At 44.2% G+C, this 19776-nt stretch overlaps 1 protein-coding gene across 1 annotated transcript in view; it reads right to left on the bottom strand.

Moving 5' to 3' along the window:
• Nucleotides 1-19776, bottom strand: part of mms19 (MMS19 homolog, cytosolic iron-sulfur assembly component) — a 113290-nt gene that overhangs the window by 42926 nt on the left and 50588 nt on the right. The window contains exons 5-8 of the mRNA XM_037691582.1: nucleotides 18371-18440; nucleotides 17566-17694; nucleotides 17414-17475; nucleotides 2226-2312 (exon numbers count right to left, since the gene is read on the bottom strand). Coding sequence (XP_037547510.1) covers nucleotides 2226-2312; nucleotides 17414-17475; nucleotides 17566-17694; nucleotides 18371-18440 — 348 coding nt within the window. The remainder of the gene's footprint in view (nucleotides 1-2225; nucleotides 2313-17413; nucleotides 17476-17565; nucleotides 17695-18370; nucleotides 18441-19776) is intronic.

The raw sequence follows: 19776 nt of genomic DNA, 5'->3' as shown, positions 1-19776 counted from the left end.
AACACTCTCTTTTTATTATCATTACTATTTTACAAATGTCTTGATAATCAAAGTGCGTTTAGTTCAAACCATTTTTAAATGTTGAAGTGAACTACTCATTTTAAATCAACTGTGAAACAGTGTTAATGATTTTTTTTAATCCTCATTCAAAGTAGAAATCAAGTTAGAATGTGTTACAGAGTAATTATTAATTTTCTTGATCTTCTGTCTGAAATGAGCAAGTTGTGATGTCGGTCAAACGTCGGAGACAAACGCAAACAAGTTTGTTGGAACGAACTGTCATGTTTTTAAATCCTCTCAGACGTAAATAGAGAAGCTGGCACCTGTTTCCTCCCAACTCGCCTAAACATTTCTCTTGTCTGTCTCAAAAACATTTTCTGTCTGTTCCAAAACATTTTTCTGTTTTTCTGACTTCTAGTGACCTCTTGCGTCACAAAAACACACCCCTTGTTGGCTTTTTCAGCCAATCAAGACTTCCCAAATGAACCGGAAACAGAACTCTTTAAATGTCGACACTTCCTAGTTCCAACCAGTGCGGTGGGAGAGCAGTTCAGTTCGGAGAGCAGAACCGAACAGAAAAGTTGCTGGAGAGAACAGGAGGTTCCAGACATGATTCGAAGTTCTTCCGAGTCTCGTGGGAATTATGAAATCTTCCACATCTGAGTGGAACCTCTGACGGACTCACAACTCATGTGAGCCCACCCGTGAGGTGAAAGTGTGTCAAACGAAGTTCCGTCACTACTTCGGACGATTCACAGCTGTTCCTACGGAGACGCTGGAAAGGTGGCGTTAAAATGGAACTCCGTACCAGTGGAGACATCTTCTACAGGTAAAGAGTCGATTAATGCTACCTAAGTGTACCGAGGTCGAAGCTGGGATCTAATGGAGAGTGCCGTTCCGATACAGACACATATTCCCTCATCCATCTTCCCATCTCTCTCCATTTAAACTTCATTTCCCATCTTTAAAACTCTTCTATCTTGCCAGTAAATCATCCAGATATTTTCAGAAATGTCTGTTGTAGAGCTTGAACCCAGATACCATGGCCGTATGGTCTCTGATGGTAAAGCTAATTAATTAAGCTGTTATTGTGATCAATTTTGTCAAATTAATGTAAATGTTTGATGTTAAACTTTGATTCTGTTAATAAATGACCACATTCATTTGATGGGTCAAAGAAAATTAACGTCTCACGTTACATTTAATCATTCAATGCACGATATTATTCAGTCCAGAAAAATGAAAGAATCCGTTTAATTTATGAATATATCACAGATATATGTTCTTCTACATAAGCTTATAACCCTTTTACTGAACCACTTGGCCTTGGTTGTCCTCAGGCTGTTTCTGTGAGTAGCCAGTCGGCCATCCAGCCTAAAACATTTGATTGTTGTACATGATGATTGATTGTTTTGGATGAGTGTGTTCTGCATGTGTTAAAAGTCTACTTTTGAGATTCCAACAGGAGATTGGCTTGAAACACAGTAATGAAGGCTACCTATGGGACAGATATGGATGGAAGCCCGTAGACTGAGGAAGTCCTCTGGATGGGGGACAAAATGTTTCTCACTTAAAGAAACTGGCCCAGATGACATGATCTAACCTTTTTTTGTTGTTACCTACCTGGATGATAGAGCTTACAAACTGTTTTCATACATTGTCCAAAGCAATGCTTTTCGACACTTTTCAGCCACAGAGATACTTTTTCTTCCCCATATTGCTTAAAACCTGTAGCCTGCTTAATATTGTGGGACATCCATCCTTTAATTGGTCAAACTAATTATCACAGGTGTCTGAGCTTGTAGAGGAACTGCGTGTGGGGTGGGGGATTTGTTAGGCAGGACACTCAATCTGTTGACAAGGCAGGCCACCCTCCTTGAATAATGGTAAGGGAAACACTGCAGATGTTGCACATTCTGTTACTGCTATGTGTTAAGAATGACTCATCTACAAGCACAGCAAATTTAACCTCACTATCTATAAAACTGATAGAGTTAAAGCCATTTTTGTACTTGCTAATGTTGGTTAAATCTGGCGGTCACCTTGACTGTGGCTAACTCCAAAACTTCACCACATAAGGATGTAAATTTACTGTCTGCTTTGAGAGTTTCAATATAATCTGTGCTCTGGTTCATGTTTTTTTGCCAATAGACATGCAATCACAGATACACATAACATAATCTCCTTTTTGCCTTTTGGTGGTAGGCAAAAAAATGTTGCCCTACCTCTGCAAATTTAGGAGTTCCTGTGAGGACGGCCCTCAGTGCCAGAATTAATTCCTCTTTGGTGATACCGTGTGGGTCATTGGGAGGCTGGAGAGAAGAGATGGTGGTCAAAACGAGAGTAACAAGAAGAATAAACAAAAAAAAGACATTAAAACACACAAACCCATAAACACATTTGACAACATATCAAAAAATTACAACACAATCTGCAGTTTTAAATTAAATGTGAGTAAAAGTGAATAAGCAAATAAATAAGCAAGTGTCTATTCAAGAATAATACACCATCCACAAGAGAGCACAAGCCAGTGCATCTCTTGTGCCGGTCCCAAGCCCCGGTAAATGGTGAGGGTTGTGTCAGGAAGAGCATCTTGTGGAAAACACTTTTGCCAAAACTAATATGCAAGTTCATCTAGCAACAGCATACTGGATCGGTTGAGAACCAGGTTAACAATGACCGCCACTGGTGCTGTTGACAAACAGGGTGCCAGTGGAAGTTGTGCTGCTGTTAGTCGAAGACCACGAGGAGGGAAACGTGTCAAGAGATAGAGGGAGAAGAGGAGAGTCAAGAATGTAGGACTGAGGGTTGCAACTCTAAATGTGAGGACAATGACAGGCAAAGATAGAGAGCTGGCTGACATGATGCAGAGAAGGAAGGCAAATGTTTTATGTGGCCAAGAGACCAAGTGGAAGGGCAGCAAGGCTCGCAACATTGGAGCAGAGTTTAAACTGTTTTACCATGGTATGGATTAGAGCTGTCATTTCTAACCCAGAGCCCGCCCCGCCCGGATTAGGGTCAGTCCGGGCCATAAAAATGTGCTTAATGTGTGGGCTGGGTCGGGCCTTTGATTGCGAACGCGCGCAGCTGATGGTCCAATTATATGGCAACATGGCTTGCCATACTTTCACTAGCCGTACACAGCCATTTGACCGTGCATTGACCGGCCTTGAAAGAGGTCAAAAGTTCAGTTAAGCTTCAGATGGACTACTACCAGCGATCCATCAGCTCAGATGGACGTTCATTCAGCCACTGCACTGAGCGGCCGTGTGCGGCCGATGACCCAAACAGGTGAGATCACAAAATATCCGAGATGTCAGAGGCAGGGTCCATGTCTGAATAATGCAGAATACAGGCAGAAGTAGAGATTTAATGAGCTTTGACAGCCATGAAAAGACAAACACCCCCTCAGCTCCTATCTTCTGCCCCCTTAACCACGCGTGTCCGCCGACCGTTAATAATAATAATAATAATAATAAATTTTATTTCAGGGCGCCTTTCAAAAACCCAAGGTCACCTTACACAAACAATTAAAATCAGCAATTAAAAAAACAGAATCAACAAATAATTAAAATAAGTCACAATAAAACAACACTTAAAAAAAAGTTAAAGAGAATATATGCCTGTTTGAACAGGCATATATGTGTTTTCAATTGTAATTTAAAAGAGGGAAGAGAGTCTGTGTTCCTGATGACAGGAAGGAGGGAGTTCCAGAGCTGAGGAGCACAGCGACTGAAGGCTCTGTTCCCCATGGTGACAAGACGGGCAGAAGGAACAATAAAATGAGTGGCAGATGAGGATCTGAGGGAACCGGAAGCAGTGGAGATATGAAGCAGATCACACATGTAAGGAGGGGCAAGGTTATGGATGCACTTGAACGTGAGAGTTAAAATGTTTTTAATTTATTCTAGCTTCTATGGGCAACCAGTGAAGCTGCTGCAGAACCGGGGTGATGTGTTCTCTGAATGGGGTACAAGTTATGACCCCAGTGGGAGCAAATAAAGTGGGAACAGAAGGGGTCCAAGAATCGAACCGTGTGGGACCCCACAAGAAAGAGGTAATGAGGCGGATACATTATTACCAACCTTGACACAGAAACTCCTGCCACTTAGGTATGAGCGGAACCATTCTAATGCAGCACCTGTGATCCCAACCCACTGTTCCAGCCGTGATATAAGGATACTGTGGTCAACAGTATCAAAAGCAGCAGTAAGGTCCAGGAGCACAAGTACCACAAACTGACCAGAATCGTTTGAGTTCATCGAGAGTTTTATTCGGGAGACCAAAAAAAAGAGAGTTGCAATAATCGATCCTGGAGGTGATAAGGCTATTGACAAGGATGGCATCAGCATGAGGAGTAAGAACGGGACGCGGTCAGTTAATGTTACGTAAATGAAGGTAAGCAGACCAGGTGATAGAATTAATATGAGATTGAAATGAAAGTGTATTATCAAGTATGACACCCAGACTGTTTACCTGAGGGGAAGGATGAACATGGGAGTTGTCAATATTGATGGAAAAACTCTGCCATTTGGTTAAAGTGGAGACTGTGCCAACAAGTAAAACTTCTTTTTTCTTACTGTTGAGTTTAAGAAAATTTGAGGAAATCCATGATCTAATTTCCAGAAGACAGTCTGATAGGGAGGTAGGTAGAAGAGATGAATTGGGTTTTGAGGAAATGTAGAGCTGAGTGTCATCTGCGTAACAGTGAAAATTGACATTATGTTTGCGGAATATGTGGCCAAGAGGGAGCATATAAATAATAAATAAAAGGGGTCCTAATACAGAACCCTCGGGCACACCTGCAGCAACAGGAAACAAACTTGAGGAATGGGTTTTAAATTGAATGAACTGAGTGCGGCCTGAAAAATATGAATTAAACCAAGCAAGTGGAGTATGACTGATGCCAATGCATGCTAGTCTGTTCAGGAGGATATTATGAGAAATAGTGTAAAATGCCGCACTGAGATCAAGGAGGATGAGAATGTTGAGGAGACCAGAATCAGCTGCCATCAAAAGGTCATTGGTGATTCTTAATAAAGCTGTTTCATTACTGTGGTGGGGGCAGAAACCAGACTGGAATTGTTCGTAAAAATTATGTTTATTGAGGTGTGAGTGGAGCTGAGAGGCAACAACTTTCTCAAGGATTTTTGAAAAAAAAAGGAAGATTAGATATTGGGCGAAGGTTATCAAAATTACTAGGATCTGAACCAGGCTTCTTTAGAATTGGAGTGACAGAAGCTCTTTTAAGAGATGAAGGAACAATTCCAGTATTAAGGGAAGAGTGAATAATAGTGGTTATGAGAGGAACCAATGTGGGGAAACAAGCTTTAACTAACACTGTGGGAAGAGGGTCAAGCTGGCAGGTGGATGATTTTGATTTATGAATAATATTTGTTACATCAGATATGGAAGGAAGGGTGAAACTTGAGAGTAAATGACAGGAGGGCAGCAGGTTAAAACAGGGGGTCAGCTTCAGTGTTAGCAGCTCTTACAGGGTTACGTTGTTGGTGGATATTAGAAATATTGTCAGTGAAAAAGGACATGAAAGAGATGCAAAAGTCAGCAGAGTACATGAGGGAGGGAAATGAGTCCAGAGGCTTAGTAATTTTGGCAAACAGTGAAAACAGAGACTTGGAGTTACCTTCGTTAGAACTGATTAAACCAGAGTAGTATGCAGATTTAGCTGAAACAATGCAGTCCTTATAAAACAAAATATGATTGTTATACATTTCTTTGTGTATAGTGAATGCAGTTTTTTTGAACAGGCGTTCCAGTTGGCATCCCTTGGCTTTGAGAAGACGCAGGTTGAACGTAAACCATGGTGCTGAGCGAGAAAATGAAACAGATCTGTGTTTGAGGGAGCAAATGTGTTAAGAAGGTTTTGGAGGTTGACATTATAGTAGGAAGTGAGTTCATCAGGGGTTGAAGAGCAGTGAATAGACGGAAGGTCATATATAGCAGATGAGAAAATGTCAGGATCAATATCATTCATTTTCCTAAATGTAATGTCACGAGGAGTACAGGTTTTCAAAGCTATTATATTTACATCAAAAGAAATAAGCATATGATCAGAAGTGGGAAACAGATAGGCTTTGCAGTGAGTAGGGGTGACACCAGAGCAACAAACCAAATCCGGAATATGACCTTTAGAATGAGTAGGGAATTTGATGTATTGCTGGAGTCCAAAACTATCCAGACAGGAGTCAAATCTCTGGTGAGAAGGTTATTGTCATTGTCCATGTGAATATTAAAGTCACCAACAATAATCATATTGGGAGAGAGAACAGAAAGATGAGTGAGAAGAGCAGCAAAGTCACACAAAAAATCCTTATTTGGCTTTGGTGGTCGATAAACAGTACATAAAATAGTAGGAGTAGATTCAGGGAGCTGAGATGCAGTGTATTCAAATTAGTGGAAGAGGGGGGCAGAGACAGGGAGGACTTTCCAGTGCTTCCGATGAATTATCGCGAGACCACCGAGTTGCAGGGGGTGACAGATGTAAACAAACTCAGATGGGGTTGACTCGTTGAGAGAAACAAAGTCATTGGTATGTTGCCATGTTTCAGTCAAGCAAAGAAAGTCCAACTTATGATTGAGAGGGAGATCCTGGATGAGATGTCCCTTTTCAGTGAGAAAACAGATATTTAAAAGACCAAAGTTTATGTTGGAATTGCGATGCTTGATGATAGTGTTAGCCCACCTAGCCAGGTGGGCTAACACACTGGTTGACAGCCCGGTCAGAATTACGGGAAAGACGATGAGTTCTGGACCAGAAGGATTCTACGGAATCAGTGTCATTGGTATTAAAGTTTCGCCGGGACCCTCGGTGGATGTACTTTTGGCGGGGATTAAAAGTAATGTCCGGATGGAGGTGAAGCGCCACAGGTGAAGGGACAGCCAGGTGGAAGCGGAGTCCCAGAAGCTCTGTAGCAGTGTACTGAAGGAGAGCAGGTGGTGGACGATGGATAAAACAGTCCAGGTGAGGACAGACCACACACATACAACCTGTGGATCCACATCATAATCTGTCTGTTGTCAAACAGCGCAGAAACTCTTTACAAACTTTAGAAAAATCACAAAAATAGCAGCCGGTGAGTAGCGGCAGCCAGACGCAGCAGCCAGACGCGCCAGCGTTCACTCAACCGTTCCAACTTGTGAATTGGGTCAGCAATAACCATATAAGCAGTCAAAGCTTAATTAATAATGTTGTGTGTGTGTGTGTGTGTGTGTGTGTGTGTGTGGGGGGGGGGGGGGGGTCAGGTTCAGACCTGTAATTACTGTTAATTCATTGGGCCGGGTGGGGTTCAGAAATTATGGCTACGGGCTAGGGCTGGGTCAGGTCAAATTTTTTGGCCCCGAATGCAACTCTTGTGTGGATACAAAGAGAAATGGAGTAGGGGTGGTCCAGAAGGAGGAGTTGGCAAAGAATGTAGAGGAGGTGAAGAGAGTGTCAGATACACTAGGTTGATGTGTCTTAAGGTAGAAGTAGAAGATCTGATGCTAAATCCAATTCAGTTTAAATCAATTCCAAAAATACTTTATTAATCCCAAAGGGAAATTAAATGTTGTAACTCGTTATCCTTGTTTCATTAAGAGATGTTATAGATACTGATGGCTGTAGGCAGGAAGGATCTCTTGTAAAGGGTCGTCCCTCAGCGGATCTAAAGAAACAGGTCGTAGATGCCATCAATGTAAAATAAATAAAAAGAGATAAAAATAAATAAAGATATTTGTTGTCAGTGGTTATGCTCCACTGGTTGGATATGAAAGAGAACTTCTGGAAGGATCTGGATGAAATGATAGAGAGTACTCCCAGAGAGGAGAAAGTGGTGATCGGAGCAGACCTGATGGACATGTTGGTGAAGGAAACAGAGGAGATGAGGAAGTGATGGGTAGGTTTGGTGTCAAGGAAAGAAACAGGGAAGGACAGATGGTGGTGGATTTTGCCAAGAGAATGGGAATGGCTGTAGTCAACACTTATTTCCAAAAGAGGGAGGAACATAGAATGACCTTTAAGAGTGGAGGAAGGAGCTCAGGGCTGTTGCTGGGCAACATTAAGTTTCAGCTGGCTAGGCCCGTCCAGGACCTTGAAATGCTTCTTATGGAGCCACTCCTTCGTTGCCCTGGCCATGTTTCAGATCATTGTCACTGGAAGACTCAGCCATGAATCCATCTTCAATGCTCATATTGAGGGATGGAGGTTGTCGGCCCAAATCTCGAGATACATGACCCCAAATATCCTCCCTTCAATACATTGCAGTTGTCCTGTCTGCTTTACAGAAAAACACCCCAAAGTATGATGTTTCCGCCCTCATGCTTCACGGTTGGGACGGTGTTCTTGGGGTTGTACTCATCCTTCTTCTTCCTCCAAACATGGCGAGTGGAGTTGATACCAGCAAGCTCTATTTTGGTCTCATCTGACCACATGACCTTCTCCTATGACTTCTCTGGATCATCCAGATTGTCATTGGTGAACCTCAAACGGGCCTGGACATGTGCTGGTGTGAGCAGGGGGAATTTTTGTGTGCCCTGCAGGATCATAAACCATGACAGCGTAGTTTTACTAAAGGTCTTCTTTGAGACTGTGGTCCCAGCTGTCTTCAGGTCATTGACCAGGTCCTCCCATGTAGTTCTGGGCTGATTCCTGACCTTTCTCAGAATCATCCTTACCCCAAGAGAAGAGATCTTGCATGGAGCCCAAGACCAAGGAAGATTGACAGTCATCTTGGGGTTCTTCCATTTTCTAAAAATTGCTCCAACACTTGTTGCCTTCTCACCAAGCTGTTGCCTGTTGTCCTGTAGCCAATTCCAGCCTTGTGCAGTTCTATAATTTAGTCCCTGGTGTTCTTAAGACAGCTCTTTGGTCTTGGCCATGGTGGATGGGTTGGAGTGTGATTGACTGATTGTGGACAGGTGCCGTTTATACAGGTAACAAGTCCAAACAGGTGCAGTTAATACAGCTAATGAGTGCAGAATAGGAGGACTTCTTAAAGAAAAACTAACTGGTCTGTGAGAGACTGAATTCTTGCTGGTTGGTGATCAAATACTTATTTCATGCAATAAAATGCAAATTAATTATTTAAAAATCACACAATGTTTTTTTCCCCTCCCTGGGCTGCCACCTTACCGTGGTGAAGGGGTTTGAGTGTCCCAATGATCCTAGGAGCTATGCTGTCAGGGTCTTTACGCCCCTAGTAGGGTCACCCAAGGCAGACAGGTCCTAGGTGAGGGACCAGACAAAGTGCAGCCTAAAGACCCCTATGATGAGTAAAATAAATGGACTTAATGTTCCCTCGCCCAGACGTGGGTCACTGGGGCCCCACTCTGGAGCCAGGCCTGGAGGTGGGGCACGCGGGCGAGCGCCTGGTGGCCGGGCTTTTACCCATGGAGCTCGGCCGGGCACAGCCCGAAGAGGAGACATGGGTCCCCCTTCCCATGGGCTCACCACCTGTGGGAGGGGCCAAAGGGGTCGGGTACCATGTGGTGGTGGCCGAGGGCGGGAACCCTGGCAGTCTGATCCTCGGCTACAGAAGCTGCTATTGGGACGTGGAATGTCACCTCACTGGTGGGGAAGGAGCCTGAGCTAGTGTGTGAGGTTGAGAGGTTCTGGCTAGAAATAGTCTTACTCACCTCTACGCATGGCTCTGGCTCTGGAACCAGTTTTCTTGAGGGGCTGGACACTCTTCCACTCTGGAGTTGCCCCTGTTGAGAGGCGCTGAGCACACTTATTGCCCCCCATCTTGGTGCCTGTGTGTTGGGGTTCATCCCGGTGAATGAGAGGGTGGCCTCCCTCCGCCTATGTGTGGGGGGACGGGTTCTGACTATTGTTTCTGCTTATGCACCAAACGGCAGTTCAGATTATCCACCCTTTTTGGAGTCCTTGGAGGGGGTACTGGAAAGTGCACCTCCTGGGGACTCCCTTGTTGTGTTGGGGAACTTCAATGCTCACGTGGGCAATGACAGTGAGACCGGGAGGTGTGTGGTTGGGAGGAACGCCCCCCCCCCCCCCCCCCCCCCTGAACCCGTGTAGTGTTCTGTTGTTGGACTTCTGTGCTCATCATGGATTGTCAATAACGAACACCATGTTCAGGCATAAGGGTGTCCATATGTGCTCTTGACACCAGGACACCCTAGGCCGCAGTTTGATGATCGACTTTGTCATCGTCTCATCTGATCTGCAGCCACATGTCTTGGACACTCGGGTGAAGAGAGGGGCAGAGCTGTCCACTGACCACTACCTGGTGGCGATTTGGCTCCGATGTTGGGGGAGGACGCCGGTCAGACCTGGCAGATCCAAACATGTTGTGAGGGTTTGCTGGGAACGTCTGGCAGAGTCTCCTGTGAGACGGAGTTTTAACTCCCACTTCCAGGAGAACTTCGAACATGTTCCGGGGGAGGTAGGGGACATTGAGTCCGAGTGGGCCATGTTCCATAACTCTATTGTGTCGAGGCGGCTTACCGGAGCTGCTGCGGCCGCAAGGTTGTCGGTGCCTGTCGTGGCGGCAACCCTCGAACCCGGTGGTGGACACCGTCGGTGAGGGATGCTGTCAGGCTGAAGAAGGAGTCCTATCGGGCCTTTTTGGCCTGTGGGACCCCGGAAGCAGCCGATAGGTACCGGTAGTCCAAGCGACATGCGGCTCGGGTGGTTGCTGAGGCAAAAACTCGGGCATAGGAAGAGTTTGGAGAGGCCATGGAGAATGACTTCCGTATGGCTTCAAGGCAATTCTGGTCCACCATTCGGCGTCTCGGGAGGGAAAGCGGTACGCCAACAACACTGGGAGTGGGAGTGGTGCGCTGCTAACCTCAACTCGGGATGTCGTGGGTCGGTGGGCAGAATACTTTGAAGACCTCCTCAATCCCACCGTCACGTCTTCAACTGAGGAAGTGGAACCTGGGGACTCTGGGTTGGGCCCTCCAATCTCTGGTGCTGAGGTCACCGAGGTGGTTAAAAAGCTCCTGGGTATCAGGGCCCCAGGGGTTGATGAGATTCGTCCGGAGTTCCTTAAGGCTCTGGATGTTGTAGGGTTGAGTAGGCTTACGCAACTCTGCAATATTGCGTGGACATCGGGGGAAGTTCCCCTGGATTGGCAGACTGGGGTGGTGGTCACCCTATTCAAAAAGGGGTAGAGTGTGTTCCAACTAAAGGGGAATCACGCTCTTAAGCCTCCCTGGTAAGGTCTATTCGAGGGTTCTAGAGAGGATGTCCGTCGGATAGTCGAACCTCGGATTCAGGAGGAGGTCGTGGAACACTGGACCAGCTCTACACTCTCAGCAGGGTCCTGGAGGGTGCGTGGGAGTTTGCTCAACCAGTCTACATGTGCTTTGTGGACTTGGAGAAGGCGTTCAACCGTGTCCCTCGGAGAACCCTGTGGGGGGTACTCTGGGAGTATGGGATACTGGGCCCTTTGATACGGGCTGTTAGGTCCCTGTATGACCGGTGTCAGAGCCTGGTCCACATTGCCGGCAGTAAGTCGGGCTTGTTCCCGGTGAGAGTTGGACTCCGCCAAGGTTGCCCTTTGTCACCGATTCTGTTCATAACTTTTATGGACAGAATTTTTAGGCACAGCCAAGGTGTTGAGGGGATCCGTTTTGGTGGCCTTAGGATTGCGTCTCTGCTTTTTGCAGATGATGTGGTCCTATTGGCTTCATCAGATCGTGATCTACAGCTTTCGCTGGAGCGGTTCGCAGCAGAGTGTGACACGGCTGGGATGAGGATCAGTTCCTCCAAATCCGAGGCCATGGTCTTGAGCCGGAAAAGGGTAGAGTGCCCTCTCCGGGTCAGGGAGGAGGTCCTGCCCCAAGTGGAGGAGTTCAAGTATCTTGGGGTCTTGTTCACGAATGAGGGAAAAATGGAGCGTGAGATCGATAGGCGTATAGGTGCAGCGTCTGAAGTGAAGCGGGCGCTGTACAGGTCTGTCGTGGTGAAGAGAGAGCTGAGTCAAAAGGCGAAGCTCTCAATTTACCGATCGATCTACGTTCCCACCCTCATCTATGGTCATGAGCTTTGGGTTGTGACTGAAGAAATGAGCTCTCGGATACAAGCGGCCGAAATTAGTTTTCTCTGCAGGGTGTCTGGGCTCTCCCTTAGAGATAGGGTGAGGAGCTCGATCAGCCGGGAGAGACTCAGAGTAGAGCCGCTGCTTCTCCACGTCGAGAGGAGCCAGTTGAGGTGGCTCGGGCATCTGTTTAGGATGACTCCTGGACGCCTCCCTGGTGAGGTGCTCCGGACACGTCCCACCGGGAGGAGGCCCAGAGGAAGACCCAGGACAAGCTGGAGGGACTATGTTTCTCAGCTGGCCTGGGAATACCTCGGTATTCCCCCCGAGCAGCTGGACCAAGTGGTTGGGGAGAGGGAAGTCTGGGCCTCCCTACTTAGGCTGCTACTCCTGCGACCCGACCGCAGATAAGCAGAAGAAAATGGATGGATGGATGGATGGATGGACAATGTGATTTTCTGGATTTTTTTCTTCGATTCTCTCTCTCACAGTTGAAGTGTATGGTATCTACAATCCATTCACAATTACAGACCTCTACATTCTTTGTAGGTGGGAAAACTTGAAAAATCAGCAGTGTAATACGTATTTTCCTGATGTGTATATATCAATCAGAGCAATTGATATCTCACACTGCTATTCTTTTTCTTATTTTGCAATTTGTCAACAACAGCTGCAAAGCTGTGCTGCTGTAAGGTATGTCTGTTTAAGAATTGTGACAATATGCTGAAATTTTAAAGTGACAAATATCGGCAGATTGAGGGCAAACATCTGTTAGTTCTCATAGTATATGTTGTGAATGACTCTCAGCTACTACCTCTCCAAATTTTAGCTCAATATCTAAAACAGTAACAAGTTATAGCCATTTTCATGTTTGCTAAGGTTGATTAGCTGTGGTGGCCATCTAGAATCGAGTTGACTCAAATGTTACGTCAATAAAATCCTTTAGTTTGCCAATAACAAGATATTTTGGTTACCAAGAAACACAAATGACTGCCCATCTTTTATGGCGGTTTGTGATGAAAGTGCCAGAAACTATTAATCTATCTTGCCTCATCATGACGTTTTACTTTAGAAAGAGTCAAATTGATGGTATTAAAATGTGTTAGTACTGATATTGTTACTCATATTAACACAATCCTCTCTCTTAATTAAAAAAAAGCTTCTATTTTTTTTATCTCTTTATAAATTCTCAGATTTTGTCTGTAGTAACAAACCATGCTGGCTGTTAATCCATTTTAATACACAAAATGAAAAGTGCCTCTTGTTACAGTTTTGTTTACCTATGAGACAATAAGAGAATATCAACATTCCCTGTGTGCATAAGCAGATGGGGAAGATGTATTATCAGCTACTGGTACTGAAAGATGACAGCCAAGTGATAATGTCTGTGCAAAAATTGTGTTTAGTACCAAAACATCTCAATGGATACATTTTAATGAAAGTTACAGGAAATACAGTAGTCCCTCGCTACTTTACGATTCGTTTTTCACGGACTTGCTCTATTGCGGTTTTTCAAAGTAAGATAGGATATGACACACAACTGGCTGATTGATGGATGAGCTGCACGATCGGCATGGGATTTTTATTTAAAATAAATTATTTTAAATTAGCATCTGCTGCACATTTGCCAAGATGGCCGCGCTCAGAGCAGTTGCAGCTTCACAGGCTCCTGGTACGATCCCAGTTTTTAGGAGTTTTGAAATTGACTCTGTGCCTGACTCCGCACGATTTAAGCGTGTGAACTATAGCCGAACCGAACTGATGAGAATAAGAGCAGATTTGCCACAAAATATAAAGACCTGATAAAAAGATTGATAATTTATCATCATTTATCATTTATTTATCGACCTGATTAAAAGACCTGAAGCTCTCGACCTTGACCTCTCTAAGTAGCTTTAAGTATCTGTTGGACTCCTGGCAAGGACCAATGCAGACATGTTCCTGTTTTTTTTTCTACATTCGCCTTATAATCTAGCTGTTTTTGCTACTTTTTTTGCCATCTTATTTTAATTTGGTAAAAAAAAATAAAAAAAAACCTGTATGCCTTTTTATAACTGTCTATTGTTGTTGTTGTTGTCCACTGTTGTCATCATTCTTTGTTGAAATCATGTTTCTCTTGTAAATGAGTCCTCGAGGCTCAATGAGATTAACCTGTCTAAATAAAGGTTGAATGAAATATAGCAGAAATCTGCAACGAAATCAAAATTATGCTCTGCAGAATGCAGATCTTAAAGTCATCTACCAGGAAGCTGCAGCAGAGCCGTTCCAATGGGCAGAAGAGGAAGTGCTGCTCCCGGCTTAAGAAGAGAGGACGCTGGGCGGGGGTTCTGGTGAGGCTACGTGCTAACGCTAACAATGGAAAACTCCCGATACCATCTCTCTTCCTGTCAAAGGTCCGCTCGTTGGACAACAAGATGGATTTGCTTTGTCTGAGAGCGGGTGCCTCATAAGAGATGATGAAGTGTGCGATGCTTTGCTTCACAGAAACGTGGATTACAAGCGAAATGCCGGATTCAGCCTTCCAACTGGATGACAGACTTTTTTTCGTGCGGATCGCTGCAGCGAGCTAATGGGGAAATTGAGGAGAGGAGGAGTAAGCATTTACATGAGTAAAAGTTGGTGCACAAACTGTACTCTGATTAGCCTTCATTGCTCCAAGGCTTATGAGCAGCTAACAGTGAAATGTCGACCACATTATCTAACCCGTGAGTTCACAGTGGCTTTCATAATGGTTGTTTACATAGCTCTGGATGCTAATGCTAATGAAGTTCTGCAGGAACTTCATGATCTCCACAGCTCGCTGCAGAGCAAACACCCTGAGGCTCTTTACATAGTGGCTGGGGACTTTAATAACGTGAATTTAAAAGACGGCCTCCTAAGATTTTACCAGCATGTGACCATCCCAACACGTGGAAACAACACACTTGACCGAGTTTACACGAACGTAAAAGATGCATACAAAGCTGAACCCTACCCCCACCTAGGACTATCGGACCACATCTCAATCTTCCTGGCCCCTGCTTACCTGCCCCCGCTGAGACATTCCAGACCAGTACAAAAGAAAGTTAAATGTTGGATCCAGGGCAGTGGCCCCATACTGAGAGATTGTTTTGAATGAACAGACTGGCAGGATTTCAGAGAAGCTGCTGAAAATGGAGGAGCGCTAGGTCTGGACCAATACGCATCCTCAGCCCTGGGGTACATTAGTAAATGTACTGATGACATCACCACCATCAGATATGGTACGAGCTACCCGAACAGAAAACCTTGGCTGAAAACAGAGGTGCACACCCTGCTGGAAGCCAGGAACACTGCCTTCAGGTCTGGAAACTCACAAGAGCTGAGAAGGACAAGGAAAGAGCTGGTTGCTGGTATTAAGAAGGCCAAGGCCACATATGCACAGAGGATCCAGGGTCAATTCATCTCACAATACCCACAGAGCTTGTGGAGGGACAATAAGTGTATAACAGATTATAAAGGCAGGAGTGAACAATGCCCCAAAGACACATCACTGCCCGATGCCCTCAACAAGTTCTACGCATGCTTCAAAGACCCAAATAGACCACCCAGCACCAGACTCATCTCACCACTGAATGAAGAGCTTCTCAGCGTGACCTCAGCAGAAGTAAGGAGTGCTTTCAGGAGGATTAACCCTCACAAGGCAACCGACCCAGACAACATCCACGGGAAAGTGTTGAAAGAATGTGCTGATCAGATCTGCGAGGTACTGGCCGACATCTTTAACTCCTCACTTAACCTGGCAACAGTTCCCACCTGCCTGAAGACCGCCACCATCATCCCAGTCCCAAAGAGCTCCACAGTGACTGGTCTGAATGATTATCAGCCAGTGGCCCCCATATCAAAATAACCATCAACAACAACGAAGACCCTCATCAGTATGCATACCGCAAGAACCGATCAACAGAAAATGCCATCTCCTCTGTGGTCCACACTGTTCTCACCCACCTGGACTGGGTACTAGACTTCTTAACCAACAGACCACAGTCAGTGAGGGCCCATAACTTCTCTTCCCCCACCATAACCCTCAGCACTGGCTCCCCTCAAGGATGTGTGCTGAGCCCTCTCCTGTTTACTCTGCTCACGTATGATTGTGCAGCTGCCCGTCCAGACTGTCACATTGTAAAGTTTGCAGATGATACAGCGGTGGTGGGATGCATCACAAACAATGATGAGTCCAACTACAGGCAAAAGGTGGAACACCTGAAGAGCTGGTGCAAAGAGAATAACCTTCACATCAATGTGAAGAAGACAACGGAGATGATCGTGGACTTCAGAAGGAACAAACACACCTACACCCCCCTGAACATAAGAGGATCTGCGGTGGAAGTGGTCTCCAACTACAAGTACTTGGGTGTACACATGAATGACAACCTCAGCTGGGGCAACACCACCACCAGCCTGATCAAGAATGCTCATCAGAGACTCTACTTCCTCAGGCGGCTGAGACGAGCTGGTCTGGGAAGCTCAGTCCTCACCTCCTACAGGTGTGCAGTGGAGAGCATCCTGTGCTCCAGCATCAACGTGTGGCATGGAGGCTGCACAGCCGCAGAAAGAAAAGCTTATAACTTATTACTGTTTTTCTTTTACATTTTATTGTTAGATGCAACTGGGATCCTGCGTACATATTCTCGTTCCACCACATGTACCATATGAGATGAATTGACAAATAAATCTCTCTGACTTTGATTCTGACATTTGTGCAGCCCACGCTGCAGGATAAGCTTCCTCCTGCAGCGTGTCAGGATCTCCGCTCTGCAGCGGAGAAGTAGGCGTGGCCGAGAGCGCAACCGGAGGCAGAGTGCTGAGATTATGACATGCTGTGCTCTTTTAGAGCGCTTAGAAACTTTGTTTAGAATATTCCAAGTGTGTGTGACAGGTTTAGAACGCCTTAATATATAAAGTGTATTCCTACTTCACTGTTTTTCACTGATCACAAGGCTTCAGGGTACGGATCCCCGGCGATAAAAACGAGGGACTACTGTAATCATCAGATGTACGATCTACAATTAATTTTTGGAGTCGCCCCAATTTAAGATGACTGCCACAGCCAAATGACCTTAAAAAACATAAAAATGACTACCAGTAACTAGTTTTACAGATAATGAGTGGAAATCTGTGGAGGTAGTAGGTTACGCCTACTTTAAATGCTACTTGTTGCATGAGATATTTGCCTAAAACTTTAGCAGTGACTGTTGGGAGTAAACACTGTCTTTAAGCAAAATACCTCAATAATCAGTGGACATATTCATGCAGACAATATCAATTCTTTCTGGGACTGCTAAGCTTTTAATTCTCTCAAGGTTGTCTGAAGTGACAAGAAACCTCAGATGAGATGTCTGTTCTGTTTCCAAGCTGTGGTCAGAGTCCAACCAGCTCATTCAACAGGGACTTACAGGAGTGAAGTCTATGGGGTAATAGCAGGACGTCACTTCAAACAGCTCCTCTGTGAATGTACCTGAGACAGCAGACAGGAGAACAAGAGGCAGAGCAAGTTACATAACCACTTCAGAGACACACAGGTAGGTGTATGTGTGTGTGTCATCACCTAAATTATATCCTTGCAGAATGATGTTACTGGCTATGTGGAAGGCTAACAGGAGGTTGCGAGGATCCCTCTCTCCATCCATTGATTGAACAAAACCAAAAACAAAGTCCGGTCCTAAACTCTTCAGCTCTGTGGCAAAGCAGATATATATTCAGACAAAAAAAAAAAGGAAGTTTTGTTCACAGAGTACTCTGACACAAATCATTGTACAAAGATGTGGCAAGTCATTTTAATAACTCAAGTTAGATGTAACAATTTACTACCGACAATTACAATAAAACAAATAGATGCCTCTGACTTTATTTTTGTAAAAAAACAAAGATTTACAAATAAACATTCAACAAACTGAACCAATTCCTATTTTGAAACTGTGATGTTCAATTTAATAATTTATGACGCTTACAAATGCTTTATCATTTAAAGTTGGGTACTTGCAGTGCATTATTATTTTTCACAAAGAAACAACTCATAAAGGCCTCCACAGTAAACACAGTGTTTAAATGTTCAGAATGTTATGTTTATGGCTATAAAGATGTTTTATTTCCATCTCTTCAAATGTTTGGTGTTTTCCTTTAACATGTAAAAATATCAATAAATTATTGAAGACTTTTAATTAAAAAAAAAAAAAACAAGGAACAGACGTCATAAAGAGTATTCATGTAAGAAATAAAGAGTTTAGTTTTATTTCTTTCATCTTTATCTGAAGTCTATTTTGCAGCTTTAGAAAGGGGCTCTCTTTTAATGATAATATCTGCAGACCCTGTTTAATCAAACTGCTGTGAATCACAAAAAGCCTGTCTCTTACCAGCTTCTCTGCTTTCCATGAGGTTGATGAGCATGTTGTAGACGCATGCTCTCTCAGCAAGCATTAATGACTGGGGGAAAATAAACAGACATAAATGAAGTGCATCACAGAAAGCAGAACATTCAAGAACATCATCAAAATAAATACATAAATAAATAATACAGTAGTCCCTCGCTACTTCGTGGTTCGCTGTATCGCGGATTTTCAAAGTAAGGTTGGTCATGACACAACTGGCTGATTGATGGATGAGCCATGTATTGTTTACTTAAAATAAATTATTTTAAATGATTTTACACAGGGGCAGCCTGGTGGCGCAACTGGTAGAGCTGCTGCCTATCAGCGAGTAGGTCCTTGGCCCAAATCCCGGTCCAGGGGCCTTTCTGGGTGGAGTTTTCATGTTCTCTCCATGCATGTGTGGGTTTTCTCCAGGTACTCCAGTTTCCTCCCACAGACCAAAAACATGCATGTTAGGCTGATTGGTAACTCTAAATAGTCCCTAGGTGTGAGTGAGAGAGTGAATGGTTGTTTGTCTCTATGTGGCCCTGTGATGGACTTGCGACCCATCCAGGGTGTATCCCGCTCCTCGCACAGTGATTGCTGGACATGGGCACCAGCGACCCCCGTGACCCAAAATGGAAGAAACGGGTAAAGATAATGGATGGATGGATGGATGGATGGACTTTACACCATGTGTGCAGCTTACAAGTGCAGGGGGAAGCTCCCTCCTGCAGCCGGTCATGATCTCCTTCTCTGCCACACACAAATTTCTGCTGCATCTTTGTGAAGGTTTCCCCTTTGCTGTCCAAATGCACTGATCGACTTTTGTCTTCCAACTTAGAATTCAAAGTATGTCGCATCGTAAAAATCATCATAATCACAAAATATAAAAGTGTTAAGTTATTTGTAATTATTTTAGAACTTCTATGTTCAGTTGTTTCAGTGTAATTGATCAAAAAATACATTTCTGATCCGTGCAGCAGAGCTCTGTGAAGCTGTGTGAAATCCTTTGATGTCCTGCTGCACTCCTCTTCTCTACAATTTAATTTTAAATACTGTAATATTTTTAATAAACAATCTATGCTGCATTGATTGTTTATTTAAAATGTTACAGTATTTAAATTTAAATTGTTTAATTAAGGAGAGAGATTGGGAGTAACAGGTGATGAGTGTGATTGCAGCCTGGCACATGTCATATTTACTGAACTTGAGCTGAACTTGGAACTTGGACTACTGTATCCATACTTTGTGGTTTTTTACTTATCGTATGTGGGCGTGGTCCCAAAAACCCACAATACACAAGGGACTGCTGCATATACATATATATATATATTAATATATATATATATGTATATATATATATATATATATATATATATATATATACATACATATATATACGTATATAT

This window comes from Nematolebias whitei, chromosome 17 (genome assembly GCF_014905685.2).
Source record: "Nematolebias whitei isolate Nwh7 chromosome 17, NemWhi1, whole genome shotgun sequence".
Classification (NCBI taxonomy): domain Eukaryota; kingdom Metazoa; phylum Chordata; class Actinopteri; order Cyprinodontiformes; family Rivulidae; genus Nematolebias; species Nematolebias whitei.
Note: the sequence above shows the minus strand (reverse complement) of the source record. Positions and strands in the feature narration are given on the sequence as shown.